The 18,080-nt window shown below is 41.9% G+C and overlaps 1 protein-coding gene across 1 annotated transcript; it reads right to left on the reverse strand.

Moving 5' to 3' along the window:
* Window positions 1-4,229: 4,229 nt before the first annotated feature.
* LOC143589528 (uncharacterized) lies at window positions 4,230-17,719 on the reverse strand. The gene is made up of 2 exons (XM_077070264.1): window positions 17,180-17,719; window positions 4,230-4,776 (listed from the first exon to the last, which is right to left on the reverse strand). The coding sequence occupies exons 1-2, from the start codon at window positions 17,559-17,561 to the stop codon at window positions 4,670-4,672; spliced, it is 489 nt and encodes a 162-aa protein (XP_076926379.1). The 5' UTR covers window positions 17,562-17,719; the 3' UTR covers window positions 4,230-4,669.
* Between the last annotated feature and the right edge of the window lie 361 nt (window positions 17,720-18,080).

The raw sequence follows: 18,080 nt of genomic DNA on the forward strand, positions 1-18,080 counted from the left end.
TTTACGTTTTATTTACGCCCGATCTAATCTCGTTCTAAGTTTCAAGGCTAAATGTTAATAAAAGCGTAAACTTTAAGATCGAAACATACTTTTTAATGTTTCTAGGTTACGGTTTGCTTGGTATACGATCTTGGACTTGTTATCTTGCTTGTGTGATTGAGGATCCTAAGCTACGATGCTCGGTTGCGTAATCGAAGGGTGGCCGGCGGCTAGGGAGGGAAGGGTTGGCTTAAGTGTGTGTTTTAAGGTGTAAAAATGGATAAGATGGATGGAAATGGAAAGGTTTAGGGTTTAAGGGGGTATTTATACTCCCCTAAGCCCATGGACCATCTTTTCTCTTTGGTCCATGTTTCATCCCTTCTTAATTAGCCTACTTAATTCCCTCTACATATTTTATTATTCCTTTGTCAAGTCAAGTAAACTCGTTTATCATAAGAAATACTTTAAAAATATTATTGCTTGAAATTTTAGGATGTTACAAGTCTTCCCTCCTTAAAGAGGTTTCGTCCCCGAAACCTAACTATCACTTAAACAAACTAGGGTAGAACTTGCGCATCTCATCCTCAGCTTCCCAAGTAGCATCTGATCCCTTGCGATGCTTCCATATCACTTTTACCAAAGGTATAACCTTGTGACGAAGCTGCTTCTCCTTGCGATCAACAATCTCTATCGGTTGCTCAATGTAGTTCAGCTGTTTATCAACCTCAATGTCCATCAATGGCACGTGAGACGTGTCATCAGCTAGACACTTCCTTAGATGAGAAACATAGAAGGTCGAATGAATTCCCTCTAACTCAACGGGTAAATCCAGCTAATAATCTACTTCACCCATACGATCTAAAATCTTAAATGGTCCAATGTACCTCGGACTCAACTTCCCTCTTTTCCTAAAACGGATAATCCCTTTCCAAGGCGAGACCTTAAGCATCACATTTTCACCAACGTTAAACTTAATCGGTCGTCGCCGCTTATCTGCATACGACTTCTGTCTGTCTTGAGCTGCTTTCATCCTAGCCTTAATCTGATCGAACTTTGAAGACGTTTCTTGAACAACTTCTAAGCTTCCCATTTCCTTCTGACCAATCTCCCCCCAACACACCGGGGTTCTACATCGTCTACCATAAAGCATCTCAAACGGTGGCATACCAATACTTGAATGGTAACTGTTGTTATAGGAGAACTCTGCTAAATGCAGGTGATTATCCCAACTTCCACCAAAGTCTAAAACACAAGCATGTAGCATATCCTCAAGGGTTTTGATCGTCCTTTCAGACTGTCCATCGGTTTGAGGATGATACGCCGTACTGATGTTCAACCTCGTTCCCATAGCTTCATGGAACTTCTTCCAAAACCTCGAAGTAAAATGAGTATCTCTATCAGACACGATCAATAACGGTACTCCATGCTTCGATACAACCTCCTTAATGAACAAACTTGCTAACGTTTCTGACGAGATGGCCTCTCGTATAGGCAGAAAGTGAGCACTTTTGGTCAAACGGTCCACTATCACCCAAATGGTATCATGATGCTTAGCTGTACGAGGTAGCTTAGTTATGAAATCCATGGTGATGTGTTCCCATTTCCATTCAGGTATCTCTAGCGGTTGCATCTTTCCATAAGGCTTCTGATGTTCGGCTTTGACTTGTAAGCAAGTTAAGCACATACTGACATAATCTACTACATCATTCTTCATTCCAGGCCACCAATAATCTCTTTTCAAATCTTGGTACATCTTAGTAGCTCCTGGATGAATCGAATATCTTGACTTATGAGCTTCATCTAAGATTCGACCTCTGAGATCTCCATGGCGTGGAATCCACATACGGTCAAACCTAGTCTTAACACCATGAGTGTTTTCCATCAACTATTCTTGCTGGCCATAAATCCTTTCTTTATTAACTAACCCTTCATCTACCAACACTTCTGACTGCACTTTGATGATTTCTTCGAAAAGGCTTGAGTTCATAATCAGCTGGTATGACTTCACTGTTGCAAGGACTTCCTCATTCTTACGGCTTAGCGCATCGGCGACCACATTAGTTTTACCGGGGTAGTACTTAATGTCGCAGTAGTAATCTTTTATCAATTCTAACCACCTTCTCTGCCTCATGTTCAATTCTTTCTGCTCGAAGAAGTACTTTAAACTCTTATGATCTGTATAGATGGTACACTTAGTACCATACAGGTAATGCCTCCATATCTTTAAGGCATGCACTACTGCAGCTAGCTCTAGATCATGCGTTGGATAAGTGCTCTCATGAACCTTCAACTGTCTGGACGCATATGCTATAACCTTCCCTCGTTGCATCAGCACACAACCTAGCCCTTGATGCGAGGCATCAACACAAACAACCAAATCCTCATCACCATTGGGTAGAGTAAGGATTGGAGCTTGTGTGAGTCTTTTCTTTAACTCCTCAAAAGCTTCTTCCTGAAACCTACCCCAAATGAATATTACCGACTTTCGGGTCATGCCGGTCAACGGTGCGGCTATCTTGGAGAAACCTTCAATGAATCTCCTATAGTAGCCAGCTAACCCTAGGAAGCTTCGTATATCAGTCGGATTCTGCGGAATCTTCTAGTTTGTTATTGCCTCAATCTTGGCTGGGTCCACGGTAATTCCTTCAGGATTGATCACGCGACCTAGAAATTGCACTTCTCGCAACCAGAACGCGCACTTCGAAAACATAGCATACAATTTCTCTTCCTTCAACTTCTCTAACACTTCTCTTAGATGCTCAGCATGATTAGACTCACTCGTAGAATAGATCAATATATCATCAATGAAAACGATAACTGACTTGTCTAATATCGGCCGACATACCCTATTCATCATGTCCATGAACGTTGTGGGAGCATTTGTTAGACCGAACGACATTACGAGGAACTCGTAGTGTCCATACCTCGTACGAAGCGCTGTTTTAGGGATGTCTGCCTCTTTCACTTTTAGCTGATGATAGCCTGATCTAAGATCTATTCGTGAGAACCAACTTGAACCTTGCAGTTGGTCGAACATATCATCAATCCTTAGCAAAGGATATATATTCTTTACCGTAAGCTTATTCAACTCGCGATAGTCTATGCACATTCTCATACTTCCATCCTTCTTCTTCACGAATAATACTGGTGCACCCCACGGGGAAACACTTGGTCTAATAAAACCTTTGTCGAGGAGTTCTTGCAGTTGGGACATCAATTCTTTCATCTCGGACGGTGCTAGACGGTAAGGCGCTTTCACGACGGGTTGGGCTCCTGGTACTAGATCTATTTGGAATTCTATCTCTCGCTCCGGTGGCAACCCCGGAAGATCCTCAGGGAATACTTCTGGGTAGTCACACACGATAGGAACATCTTTCATTTCTTTCGTCTCGGCCGTAGCGTTGACAACATACGCTAGGTAGGCACCACACCCTCGCCTTAACAAACCCTCGGCTTTTATCATCGAAATGACATTAAGCCGGAACTTTCCTTATCACCATAAACCGTCACCACACTACCATCCAAAGACCTTAAACTTATTATCCTACTCTTACATACTATCTGAGCTTCAAACTCAGATAACCAATCCATTCCCAAAACCATATCGAACCCTCCTAAGGTCATAATGTACAAAGTAACAGGGAACTCATGTCCCTCCAACTCTATCTTACAGTCCTTAACCATTTTCATTATTTTAACTGAAGTGTCACTAGCGGTTTCTACTATAAAAGTTTCAGACACTCGGCAACATTTCATTTTAGCTAATTTACTAAATGGCTTGGCTACGAAACTTTTGTTCGCACCCGAATCAAACAATACAGAAGCAGAAATACCATTTACTAAAAACGTACCAGTGACGACATCCGGAATCTGCTTGGCTTGTTCTTGAGTCAGCATGTAGGCTCTAGTTCTTGCCCTAGCTTGATCGGCATCCTTCTTCCCACTACCTCCAGCTTCACCCTCGGTGCATTCTCTAGCAAAGTGGCTCGTCTTACCGCACTTATAACATGCGGACTTGGTGGTACAATCTGGGGCATAATGTCCCACTTTTCCACACTTATAACAGGCATTTGACCCTAGCCTGCACTCTCCTCCATGAGTCTTACCACACTTATGACACACATCAGATCCTTTACCCCACTTGCACTCACCACCGTGCATTACCACACGTCTTGCACTGTCTCTTCTCCCACATTTTCTACTTCTTCTCCTTGGAGTTCCACAACTGAGTACCGGGTTGATTGACATTGACCCACTTCTTATCTTTCTTCTCTTCTTCCACCACAACATCATTCGCAGCCAGGTCTGCATAAACCATCTCTGCGAGCTCGACAGCAGAGTCAAAGGTAGCAGGTTTACTTGTCCTGACTAGCGTGCGGACTTTCTGTGGCAATCCCCTCACATAAAACTTGATCCTCTTAGCCTTCGTGTTAACCATATCGGGTACCAACCTAGACATTTGGTTGAACTCGGTGGTATACTCACGATGTGTCATCGTTCCGGCTTTCAGGTTCAGAAACTTCATTTCCGCCCTCTCAACCTCGGCGTCAGCACAGAACTTCTTCATAACCAGTTCCTTCAGATCCTCCCACTTCATCGCTTTGATCTCTTCACGGGTCTTCCTCTGCTCCACACTTTCCCACCAATACATCGCCTCCTCTTCAAATGATTGGGTGGCATAACCGACAGCTTAATCAGGACGACACTCGCTAATGCGGATAATTTTATCCATGGCAGTTATCCATTGCAGAGTAGCGATGGCGTCTCCCAAACCAGTTAGCTTCGGCGAGTCACAACCTTTAAAGGATGTAGGTTCCCAGCCGGATCTACACGGAAATATCTCGTATTAAGTAGGTGCGGAATCTCTACGTAAGACGATACAAGTGTTAGACGCGTTATACGTTAAACCCAAGTGCAAAGACACGTTACAATACTCAATAGACACGTTGTATTGCAACTCCTTTAACACGTGATAGCCAAATCACAATTACCCGTACTGAACCACTATTCAAAATAAGCCGTAACACCTGAATATATAAGTTACGACAACTTCACCTAACAGCCTAGGCGAAGTTGTCAATAACTTCGCTTGTCCACAAGTTCGCTTATATCAGGCGAACTTGTGAGACAAGTTATCTAAAACATCAATACAAAACAAACTAACACGATTACAGACACTAGATACTGAACTACTGACATCATGCACCAACAGACTCCCCCTTGGCAGTAGCTTCATATCTCATCTTCAATCACGTGTCTTATAATCCCAAAAATCGAGTCACCCGTCTTCAAGCATGTACGCCTTCTCTGACACAAACCGTAACTACTCGCTGATATTTTTTGGCTTCTTCTTTCCAAGCAGGAATATAAAATATCTTTTTCTCGTTCAGCATCAGCAAATCAGCGTGAGACAAGTTCACCAAGTGCATTGGATCATACACTCTCAGCAACTCTTGTTCATCTTCATCCTCCATGACCGCTTCAGCTGTTTCACTATCGACATACCACCATTTCAGATTCTTTAGGACATCCTTGGGCATCGGTTTCATCGGCACTTCTTTTAAACACCGGATCGGCTTATACTTCATGACCATCCAAGGCTTGCCATCAGCTCTCATACCTCTGTCTTTATCTTCAACGAGCTTTCCTTTCTGCGGCTTTAATAAGTCGAACTTTTTCTCTTTGATGCTTTCTTTCCACACGATCTTTCCAATAATCCTAGCCATATTGTCATCACTCCTGTTTATCAACCCCAACTTGGCTAAGTCCTTCACCTCACACTCCGGCAAGGTATTCAATGATCTCAACAATCTCTTGAAGTATTGAACTCCGTCAAAACGTTTAATCACAAACAGCCTCAACTGCTCATCGTATAACCAGCATATAATCCCCTTCTTCGATTCAGCATATCCTTTGATGCTGTAACTCTTCTTAAACATAGTAGGAACCGCCGGTTTCTTTGTCTTTACGAACCATTGAGCGTAGCCTTCTTTCCATCTCGGCTGCTCTTCCCAATCAGTCTCATCGCTTGCCATATCTGACTTATCAACTTTGGGAATTTCATGCTCAACGTTTTCTTCCACAATCTCTCCCTCTTCAATCTCACTATCAATTACAATATCAGCCCCTATCTTCTCAATCTCTTCACTCGGTAACACATCGTCATCACCTTCATCCTCAACATCCAACACCTCCTCAGCATCCACTACCACCACATCATCACCCCCCCGATTCACCAGTTGCACCAGTAGACTCCCCCTGAGATGTGGAAGTCCCAAGAGCTTGTTCAGTTCTTGGCAACTCACCACCTGCACCTTTAGATGCATTGGGATCATCGTCTCGATCGTTACTCTTCTTCGTCCTCAGCTCATCACCCTTACAGCTCGTCTCCCCCTGAGATGCCACGAACTGTTTCAAGGCATCAAAAAGTTTACCGTGCTCAATCAGGAGAGACGACTGAATCTGATTCTCTGCAACAAGGCGCTGAATAGCGTGAGTCTGGATCAGATTTATTCTCGACTGTTCTGCCACGACCCTTTCAAGAGCTGCTATTCTTTCCGAGTCAGATAAGGTTGCATCAAAATCAAACCTCATATGTGAAATGTCTTGAGCGTACGGAGGAGGGATTCCCAAGGTAACCGGAACATCAGAAACAGGCGTAAAACTAACCGCATGTGGTATCGTAACAGACAACCTGCAGTGGCAACCAGTGTCGACTCAACAAATCTTGCAACGACCTCCGATGGAGTAAGAGTTAGAGGTGGCAAGGACACAATTTCTGGAGCCGAGAGCTGAAATGTAGTGGGTGGTATGCCAAAGGAGGATGAGGTAGTCAACACGGCAACACCCGAGGTGATCGGTCCTGTAACTATCAACGATGTAGGGACCATAGTCATACCAGACGGTGCGGGTAGAGAAAAACGAACCACCCTCGAGCTCTCACCAGCTCCCGATCCTTCGCCCGTTCTTGCCCTTCTCGCTCGACAAACCAACCGATGTAAATCCTCCTCAAAGTCTGATTCACTGTCATTTGTGTCTTTCTTTCTCTTCCCATGAATTCTTTCTTGAGTAATCAGAATCTGACTTGCTTCAGCAACATCATCATCTGAGGAATCAGAATCAGTTCTTTCAGAATCAGCCACAGTCGTAGCAGCCATCGACACATCCACACTAGAAACCTGTGCAGCCGAGACCTGTACCTCTTCCTCTGGATCAACACGTTCCATATCGAAAAATCCTTGACCGTCGAAAGCATCTTCAAGGTCGACGTGTTCCTCCGGTGCCACAACAGGAGCAGCAGGAAGAGATTGCTGTACCACAGGTGGTGGTTGAGGTGCTCCAGCCTGTTGCGGTGCCAGATCCCGAAACTCGTCCCCACGAGCTGCAACATACTCCGGGTTGATCAAGTACCCAAATAACGGAGTATGTCGAGGATGGAGCTCTGGTTTACTTCTTGCACTTGATGGTCTACATTGGGCGAAGATTCTCTTGCTGACACTCTCCACATACCGAATCGAACGACGCTGAGGTAGCATAGGAGCCACGTGATTCAAGATCATTTGTAAAAATCTTGGATACATCAAGAATCTCTCACGCGCCACCGCTCGTCTCTGACGGTCTATCTCATAGAACACCATCTTACTGAAGCTATAACGCTTGTTGTAAGTCAGTGCTGTCATTGCCGACTGCATCGTCGCACCCATTCCATCCGTACCAGCCTTTCTACCCGACATGCACACGATCATCACGTGCATGAGAAAGCGCCATTGATCTAACAAAAACCCCTTGCGTCTCTGAGTATCCCCCAATGGACCAGAATAGCCCATTCTTAAAAAAGCACCATCTCTGAATGGAGCTACAAAGTCTGTAGGATCATCTCTCGTTTCATCCCCAAACTGCAAAGCAACCCGTATCTGTTCTGATGAGAACTGCACTTCCTGATTGTTAACCGTTGCACGCATAACTGGGGGCTCGACTCTGCAATCATATTCAACCGTCTACCAGAAATCTTCTATGTTTGGTAAAGAGATTGGCAGAGTTGTAGTAATAGCATGGAAGATACGCGACCGGATAAGAAAAGTGATGATCTCGCGATAATCATCAACACCGGTCGCATCCGGGTCCAAAGTGATGTACATATTATGCCCCGGGAAAAACTGACGATTGTTATCTCCTCCTTCGTAACCACCAGCACCACCGGCTCCCGCTACAGCTGCTATATCTGCACCACAAACGGTCTAAGTTAGAGAATTGTCAAAGCCGAGAATAACTTCGCCTATTACCATGAGCGAAGTTAAGATAAACTTTAGTGTACAGGCGAAGTTAGATATTGGGCGAAGTTGAGCACAACTTCGCCTATACAATAACTTCGCCTGGCAACAGATTAATCTTTTAAATAAAGTACAGCTTCAGACGAAGTTAAGCCCAAGGCGAAGTTAAGGATAACTTCGCTTAATCATAACTTCGCCCCTTGAACAACTTCGCCCCTGATTAATTAAAATATAAAGTAACAGGCGAAGTTAAGCCTTAGGCGATGTTGAGAACAACTTCGCCTAAACTATGACTTCGCCTGAACTGAAACGGCAAAGGTTTAGACGGCCAAACGAAGTAAATTTGGTGAGATTGGTGAGTGTGGACAATAAAGACATGATACTAAAGAGATCTAGACGATCACATTAATTACGAACACGTTAAAATAAGTTTGAAAAGTAGGTGTTTAAAAGTTTGCAAGAACGAGATCTCGAATCGGACCGGAACGGCATCTTATTAACGTGATTAATATTGATTATACATTATCCCGACCCTACACACCTTTAATACGGGTTGAAATTGAGGAATAATAACAAGGTTTGATTTGATTGACAAGTTCGCCGAGGGTTGTTATGATAAGTTCGCCTGTATTTTTGAGAATATGAAAGGTTTGACCAAAAAGTTTCATTATATAGTGTTTATATTATACAGGCGAAGTTAGGGTTAACTTCGCTTACCCCTTAACTTCGCCTGTTAAACAAGTTCGCCTTTAAAATCTGTTAAAACAACTTCGCTCAAAATTTACATAACAAACCCTTAAAAATTTAGCATTATGCTATTAACTTATGAAACTTCCTTTAAAGAGTTAAATGTTATGATCAAAGACCAAGTAACCAAGTTTTCAACCATAAAACAAAATATGCAATGAAAATTTTAGAAGTAAAATACACGGGATCAAATTTCAGTCTTGACAGGGACTAACATGTTTTAGAAAAGATCCGAACAGGAATCATACTAATTAGATGGCTGTCACATAGATCCATGTTCAGCTGTATTATGACATAAAGAAACAGGTTGTAAGCAGGGAAACAACTTAGTATGGTTTTCATCGCTTTTGTGATACGGGTTAGGTTCAATTAAGCTCAAAATATAAATGGACACCACATCAGAGATTGTGATGCCTCCTATCTATTCTCAAAGCGTATTTGGCTTTCCCCACGTCACCCCGAGTTGACCTCGACCCGTAGTGTCTGATTAAGCTGTAAATACATCTTGATCTTTTAGAGTCTTTGTCTCGTATTCTTGCCTCTTGATTGATAAGTATTACATAATAGACTTCAAAAGGCTTTAATAATAAATTTTTTTTTAATGATTTACATAGCCTCAAACAGTAGACTACTGCAAGTCCCGAATCTGGATCACTGCAGTTTCTTGACACACTATCTTCTCGCGAATCAGAACACTCACGGGCTCGTGTATGACTGGGTAATCACTTTTCTGCCTATCATTCGGAAAGATATATCTGGAGACATACACAACTCTTAATGAGTTGTCCCTTTAAATCGAGAAGATTTAGTTAGTATCACTTCTACTTTTAGGCACCATAAAAAGCTACCATAACATACAATGACTGTTCTAGAGTCTTTTAGGCCTAATAACTTCACTAGTTAAGCACACAGAAATAGTTTGTGTATCAGTTTCCAAGGTTGGATCAATTTTCATATAAACATTGTATAGAAACTTCTTACGAAGTAGTAGACTTGAAAAATTATATCATCTCCCTAAAAAAACTTAAATTCTATCGCCCCGATCAAGTCAAAGTCATCAGGTAAACGGCTATCCTGAAGATCCAATGGATCAGCTGGACCGACCACATACGAATATGCGTTCTTTTAACTAAGTATGAACGACTATTTTTCAGCGACAGAATAAAAACACATCATAAACCGCCCCAGTCGCTTTCAGTCATCTGGTTAATGGCTATCCTCATAAGCTACTGGTTGAAGTGAGGACCAAACACATCCGAAGATATGTCCTTCAAACTGAAGCAACCGACATAATTCTAAGCGATATTAACGTTTTTTTTTAAGTGAAAATGAAAAATACGGTTACTCGGGATTGATCATCCCATTAAACTCAACAAGGTTTTGGAAACGAGTTCTGTCAAACGCTTTAGTAAAAAGATCAGCGAAATTATCTAACGAATCAACCTTTTCGAGCACTATTAATTTCTTCTCAGCACAATCCCTTATAAAATGATGACGAATGTCAATGTGTTTAGTTTTGCTGTGCTTTACGGGATTGTTACTTACTGAGATCGCTGCAGTGTTATCAATGCAAATAGGAGTTTGAGTGAAATTCAGACCGTAATCGCGCAATTGCTGTTGTATCCAAAGAACCTGGGAGCAGCAGTTTGATGCTGCCATGTATTTTGCTTCACAGGTAGAAATGGCTACAGAGGTCTGCTTCTTGCACTGCCACGAAACCAATCTTCCTCCCAGAAACTGACATCCACCGGTCGTCGACTTCCTGTTCTGATTGCAACCTCCATAGTCAGAATCTGTATAAGCGACCAAATCCAAGTCTCCTCCTTTCGTGTACCACAATCCCAACTTAGGCTTGCCTTTGAGATACCGCAGTATTCTCTTCACTCCCTTCATGTGAGATTCCTTTGGGCTTGCCTGAAATCGAGCACAGAGACAAACTGCAAACATAATGTCAGGTCTAGATGCAGTTAAATACATTAAAGAACATATGATTGCTCGATATTGGGTGGGGTCCACATCTGCGTTACTGTCTGAATCAGCACCCAGCTTGTGGTTGACGCAAACCAAAGTATCAAATGGAGTGCTGTCCTCCATCTTGAAGCGTTTGAGAACGTCTTGGACATATTTAGTTTGATGGATGAACATCCCATCTTTCTTCTGATCGACCTGCAATCCTAAAAAGAACGTTAATTCACCCATTGCGCTCATTTCAAACCTCCTTTTCATAACTTCTTCAAATTCCTGACACATGGCGACTTTTGATGCAGCAAAGATGATGTCGTCCACGTAGACTTGAACAAGAAGAAAATCTCCCCCCTTTCTCTTGACAAACAGCGTGCTGTCGATCTTTCCTCTTTCGAACCCATTCTCAAGTAAGTAATCAGACAAGGTTGCATACCAGGCACGAGGGGCCTGATGTAGTCCATATAGCGCTTTACTTAACTTGTACACGTGATCAGGAAAGTCTGGGTCAGGAAAACCTGGAGGCTGCTCAACGTACACAACCTCATCGACTTTACCGTTAAACGCACTTTTCACATCTAACTGGAACACCTTCAACTCATTGTGTGCAGCAAATGCCAAAAACAAACGAATCGCTTCCAATCTTGCCACAAAAGCAAACAATTCATTGTAGTCGATCCCTTCTTGCTGATCAAACCCTTTTACGACCAGCCTCACCTTGTTCCTGATGATTATTCCTTTCTCATCTCTCTTACATTTGAAAACCCATTTAGTGCCAATCGCATGCACATTCTTCGGTTTTGCAACCAATTTCCATACCTCCATCTTCTCGAACTAGGCTAACTCTTCTTGCATGGCTCGACCCACGAGCTATCTTTTAGAGCCATTTGATAGTTCTTTGGTTCAATCTGGCTGATGAAGCAGGTGAACAAGCACTCGTTAATGATACCTGTTTCTTTAATGCTTGCGTAAACACAGGTGTGCTCATTCAAGCTTCGTCTTGTTTGTACACCGTCAGATAGATCACCTATTACATTCTCCAAAGGGTGATTTTTGTGAATTCCAGTAGTCGGAACCGAACTGACTTGCAGATTGTCTTCCAGGTTCGAAGAGAGATCATCAATGGGTGATTGATGTTGAGAGTGAAAAGGGTTGTAAAATTCTTCTTCAGTAGAGGCGGCAGGTGCATTAACGTCACTTGACGTGGAAGGTTGACTTTTCTCGTATCGTGGACGTTGCACAATATTTTCCTCCTCATCATACAAAATCTATGAAGCAATTTTCTTATCAACTTCTGCAAAATCCAAGTAAGGCATATTAAAGGATTTGAACAGTTTATCATAGTCAAACACTTCAGCGGGTCCCGTGCTGGGCATTGGTGGTTTGTAACTCGTGATGTCGGTGTTACATACCACTTCAACCTTGTTGTTCGATAAATTAAAGACTCTTCTGTTGGGTGTCCCAACAACATATCCGACTAAAATACCTTCGTCGGCTTTCTCACCAAATTTAGAGTTTGTCTTTAATATCATACATGGGGACCCGAATGGTTCGAGACCATTCAAGTTTGGCTTTCGACCATGCATAAGTTCATAGCAAGTTTTATTTAGCCTTTTCGCAGTTAAAACACGATTAAGGATATAACAGGCTGTGGCAACTGCTTCAGCCCAGAACACCACGGGAAGCTTAGCATCAGCCAGCATGGTTCTGGCTCCTTCAATTAGCGTCCTGTTCTTCCTCTCAGCCACCCCATTTTGTTGCGGAGTATACGGGGCGCTGTACTGGTGTTCTATCCCTTTCTGTAAGCAGAACAGCTCCATCTGGTAGTTTTTGAACTATGTCCCATTATCACTCCTGATGTACTTAACCTTTCTCCCCATAATATTCTCAACCTTGGTAATCAAGTTAATTACCAACTGAACCGTCTCATCTTTTGTCTTCAGAAAATACACCCAAGAGTATCGCGAGTAATCATCAGTTACTACCAAGCAGTATGAAGTTCCACAAAGACTCTTTACATTCACGGGACCAAAGAGATCCATGTGAAGTAGGTCTAGTGTACTGACAATTGAGTTAACCATCTTGGAGTGATGAGGTTTCTTGTGTTGTTTTCCCTTCTTGCACGATAAGCATTGATCTTCAAAGTTGAAATTCTTTAAGGTTACACCAAGCACCAGCCCATTCTTGACAATGTAGTTCATTTTTCGAAGATGTATATGCCCCATTCTTCGATGCCATAACTCGGACTCAGATTCAGTTGCCTTTGACAGGAGACATGATTCTTCTGATGTCATCTCAGTTGACCTCATATCCATGACGTATGTGTTCTTTTCTCTTGGAGCCTTCATCACCACCCATGCCTCTGGTATCTTGAAACCAGGATACAGAACAATTGCTTCATTTTTGGTAAAGTGCACTGTGTACTCTTTGTCACAAATCTGAGATACGCTCAACAAATTATGCTTCAATTCCTCAACAAAATTCACTTTTTCCAATTTCATTTTTCCATTTGTTACGATTCCAATACCAGTAATTCTACCTCCGCTCTCTCCAGCGAAACTAACTCTTCCTCTTTGAACAGGTTTCCATTCATGTAACAAACTCTTGTTACCAGTCATGTGTCGGGAACAACCACATCTACAACCCACAGATTGTTTACAGTCCTGTTCAACTATTTCTGCACGATTAAAGCAAAGGATTAAAATCTGGGGACCCAAGACCTATTGGTCTTGGGTCGATTAAATCTGTTAACTGGCATCCCATACCTTGGTTGTCCAAAGTTAGTTTGAGAATGATTTCTGTAAGTTCTGTAAGGATACCTACTTGAGAATTGACTATAAGGCCATCCAAACCTTAGTGAATTAACTGAATTATAATTGTTGGTTCGGTTGTTTACTGGGAAAAACTGAGATCGATTTCTTTGAAATCTTGGATTAGTCCAATGTCTGAATTTTGGAGAGTTAACATTCTTAACATTATAGTAATTACTATTAGTTTTATTCTCAGTTTTCGGAGGCCTCATACCTCTGAATCTCTGATTAAGAGGGCAATTAGCAATTAGGTGTCCGATTTAATTGCATCTGAAACAACTCCTGTGTTCAACCTTCGTCTCAACAGTTGTTTCAGATGTTGAGGTTGCATTACTATTCGTTTGTCTAACATATGGTGGGACAAACGGGTTTAGGGGAGAAATCTTTTCAGTTGGCTTATATTCCTCCCCACGTTTTAGTAATACTACCACTTCTTTTATCTCACTAGATTCGGATGTCTTGTCCGAATTTGATGAGACAGAACTAGGAACAGAAATCTTAACATTCGAAACAAGCGTACTTGTTTTGCTTTGACTAACTTCAGGTTCTTTAATCGAAACTTTGACAGGAACTGTCTAACTAATCTCATCAACAGATTTCTGATTACTAGGATTATACGTATAGTTATGATTATATGGTGGTGGAACTTCAGAATATCCAATTCCCCCTTTTTTAACTGGGGAACGTTGAACACTTACGATGTGATCAAGCATTGCAGAGGAATTTCTAAACTGTTCAATTCTTCTGTTCAGTTCCACCACTTTTACCTGGTAATCAGCTATCTGTTTATCCCTCTCAGCAATTAGTTTGGTTTTCTCTTCTACGACTTCATAACTAAGATCAATAACTTGTATTTTCTCAGCTAGACTGGCTTTAAGACTCCTGATATCTTTTACACTAGCTTTTATTTTTACCTTGTAACTGTTTTCTCTAGTTTTAGTGTAATGATGATCTTCTTTTAATGTTTTAAATTGAGCGTCCAAACTAATAAACTGATCAGTTACGGTTTTCAATTGTTCAGACAGATTTTCACATTACATACATGGGAGTTCAGGACTTACCTCAGAAAGCTGATCGTTCACTTCTGCCATGTAAGCTTGAATTTCTCCTGTCTCTTTCTCACTTCCTGCATTTTCGATGTTCACCAAATTTGCCTGTTCGAAGACTTCCTCAACCTGTAGATTCCAGTTATACCCACTATTGTGTCTAGATACCACAGCCTTATTCTCACTATCTCCCCCATTCTGTTGTGCAGGCCTGGTCTGGCTGCGTTCGACTCTCTCATTTGTACATTCCTTTGCAAAGTGACCATTTTGTTGACAGTTATTGCATCGAACCTTTGACTTGTCAAACCCTGGTCTTTCACCAACGAACTTTCTACCCGTTTTCTTCATGAACCTTTTAACTCTTCTTACTATCATCGCCATCTGCCACTGCAGATCCATCTCTTCTAGATCATCAGCATCAATCTGATCATAGTCTTCATCCAAAGTTGCGGGATCGACTATTTTACCTTTGATGTAATTTTCATAAGATGCATAGTGGGCAAACTGCTGTTCAGCTGATTTAACACTCATGGGCATCTGTGAGTATTTGTTGGTTTGAGTGTTTGATGAAAAGTTACCAGTTGTGGCTTGAGGTTTTGAAGAATTACTTCCTCCAGCTACAAAACATACATCACCATCCATGTTGAGAGTCACATGACCATCATGAGTTGAGTTTGAGCTTGAGTCTCCCTTTGAGTAGTAAGCAGATGATTCTGATCTTGAATTTGAACTAACTTTTGCACCGTACATTCCCGGATCCTGAACCTGATCAGTTGGTGTCTCTTTTTGAACCATGTTTAGTTCAAAAGTTCGTAATTTATTGACTGCTGTTTCCAAATCAATATCGGCAAACTCTTTATCTTCTCTCATCAAAACTGTGTACATTTCCCATTTCGGTGGAAGAGCATCAAGAAGTTTCTCGACTATCTCTTCTTCTTTGTACACAATGGAGTAATTGCTGAGTTCGGTCATCAGGTGATAATATCTTGTGATGATATCATCAAGTGATTCATTTTTCAAATATTTGAACACCGAGAATTGGGTTTTTAGTAGCTTAATCTTGGATGCACGTATCCCCACATTACCTTCATATCGGTTTTCTAGAGCTTCCCAAAGCTCTCTAGCAGTTTTGTATTTCTTGAAGGTGTGTAGAATTTCTTGTGGAAGAGCCATGGTGATTGCTGCATGAGCCTTACTCTCTGCCTCATACATCTTCTTTTCTTCCTCTTCCATCTTATTGTACTTCTTAATCTGATCACGACCCTCAAACAAGGCCGTTGGTGGAATGTATCCATCTTGAATGCACACCCACATCTTAGCATCTTGATATTTAACATACTGCTCAAACCGATCTTTCCAAGCCACGAAATCGGTACCCTTTAGCATTTTTGGGGCCTTAGTTGCTGAACCGGCCTCAACTTCCATTTTCACTAGTTCCGTAATGTTTATCGAAGTCATCGCTGAAAGAAACACAACTCAAAACACGAGGAAAGTATAAAATAATTTTTTATTATTTTGAACAGTGCCCAGTAGGCGAAGTTATTCTTATCTTCGCTTAAGATTAACTTCGCTTGAATACTTAACTTCGCTGAAACTCTTAACTTCGCTTTCTTCTTAAGTTCGCCAGATGTTAACTTCGCTTGATGACAACTTCGCTTATTTAAGCGAACTTGTGAGATAGGCGAAGTTAAAGATAACTTCGCTTAAACTTATATCTTCGCCTAAACCCTACAAACAGTGGCGGCAACTTCGCCTGATGAACAAGCGGTTTTTGCAAGTTTTAATTTGACGTATTGCGAGGTATGCGAAGGTGTAATGGGTTATATTTGATAGTGGGAGATGAGTAGGACACAAAAACTCGGTATTTCAATGTAAACTCGTTCCGCGAATAGTCGAACAGAACAATTTCTACACTCGTGTGATAATCCCGAACCACACAATCACGAGCAAATGCTCTTATACCAACTGTAGGTTCCCAGCCGGATCTACACGGAAATATCTCGTATTACGTAGGTGCGGAATCTCTACGTAAGACGATACAAGTGTTAGACGCGTTATACGTTAAACCCAAGTGCAAAGACACGTTACAATACTCAATAGACACGTTGTATTGCAACTCCTTTAACACGTGATAGCCAAATCACAATTACCCGTACTGAACCACTATTCAAAATAAGCCGTAACACCTGAATATATAAGTTACGACAACTTCGCCTAACAGCCTAGGCGAAGTTGTCAATAACTTCGCTTGTCCACAAGTTCGCTTATATCAGGCGAACTTGTGAGACAAGTTATCTAAAACATCAATACAAAACAAACTAACACGATTACAGACACTAGATACTGAACTACTGACATCATGCACCAACAAAGGACTTATAGTTGCACCCACCTCGGCCTCTTTTCCTGTCATCGGCCTTCATAGACTTAACAACACTCGAAGCCTCCCTCTCATCTTCATCGTCTTTCCTACCATCTCCTTCCGCCCTTCCAGCAGTTCTTTCACGGTCTCCAGCAGACCTCTCCGGGTTCATGTTCTTCACAGCAGTGGCTACAGCTTGAACGATAGCGGCTTGAATTAAGGGATCTAGTTGAACCCCTTCATTGTTCTCAGGGTTTCTTCCAGCTGCGCTTCCTTCAGCTCCGGTGTTGGAAGCTGTTTCTACCGAAGGTTGTTGGGCACGACGAGGCCTGCCACGACGTCCAGTGCGGCCTCCTGCTCCAACAACTGCCCTAGATCCAGCCATCGTGTTCTGGAAAGGAAAACACAAACGTCATCACTCAAGGAACTATTTAGTACAAGGATAGTAAGGCTAACAGGTAATAACAATGGCCAGTTGTGATTAGCTGATCACGTTACTTTATGTGTCCTATACACTTCCCCTTATGAGTCTATTTGTGCTGGTTCTACTTCTAAACAGTCAATCAATTAATCTTATCCCTAACATCCACATATCTTCTCTTTAGCAATTAAGCTATCATTAACATACAATATTTAACTATACACTTTACCTTTACTGAGCTTGCTTGAGTGACACATGGCTATCTTGAACTGACATCTTCTTTCTTTTCTTACTCAAATCCCGTTCTCTGTTCGAGTCTAAGCATGTAGGATGCTTAAATCTCTCGAACTTTGCTCTGACACCAACTTGTAAGGCCCCGTTACCGGTAGCCCTACTTTGGTGTTGGATTTACTCATAAACACAGTTCTAAATATCAGAGTTAGTTAAAACATTTGCGGAATATAAAAACTTTCATAAAACATT

Source organism: Bidens hawaiensis, unplaced genomic scaffold (genome assembly GCF_021521415.1).
Source record: "Bidens hawaiensis isolate Kalapana, Puna unplaced genomic scaffold, B.hawaiensis_p1.1 tig00037604_1, whole genome shotgun sequence".
Classification (NCBI taxonomy): Eukaryota; Viridiplantae; Streptophyta; class Magnoliopsida; order Asterales; family Asteraceae; genus Bidens; species Bidens hawaiensis.

Coding starts and splice junctions, on each gene's coding strand:
- LOC143589528 (XM_077070264.1), bottom strand. CDS start 17,561: ATGGCTGGATCTAGGGCAGTTGTTGGAGCAGGAGGCCGCACTGGACGT. Junction 4,777..17,179: donor CAACTATAAGTCCTTTGTTG/GTGCATGATGTC, acceptor CATCCTTTAAAG/GTTGTGACTCGCCGAAGCTA.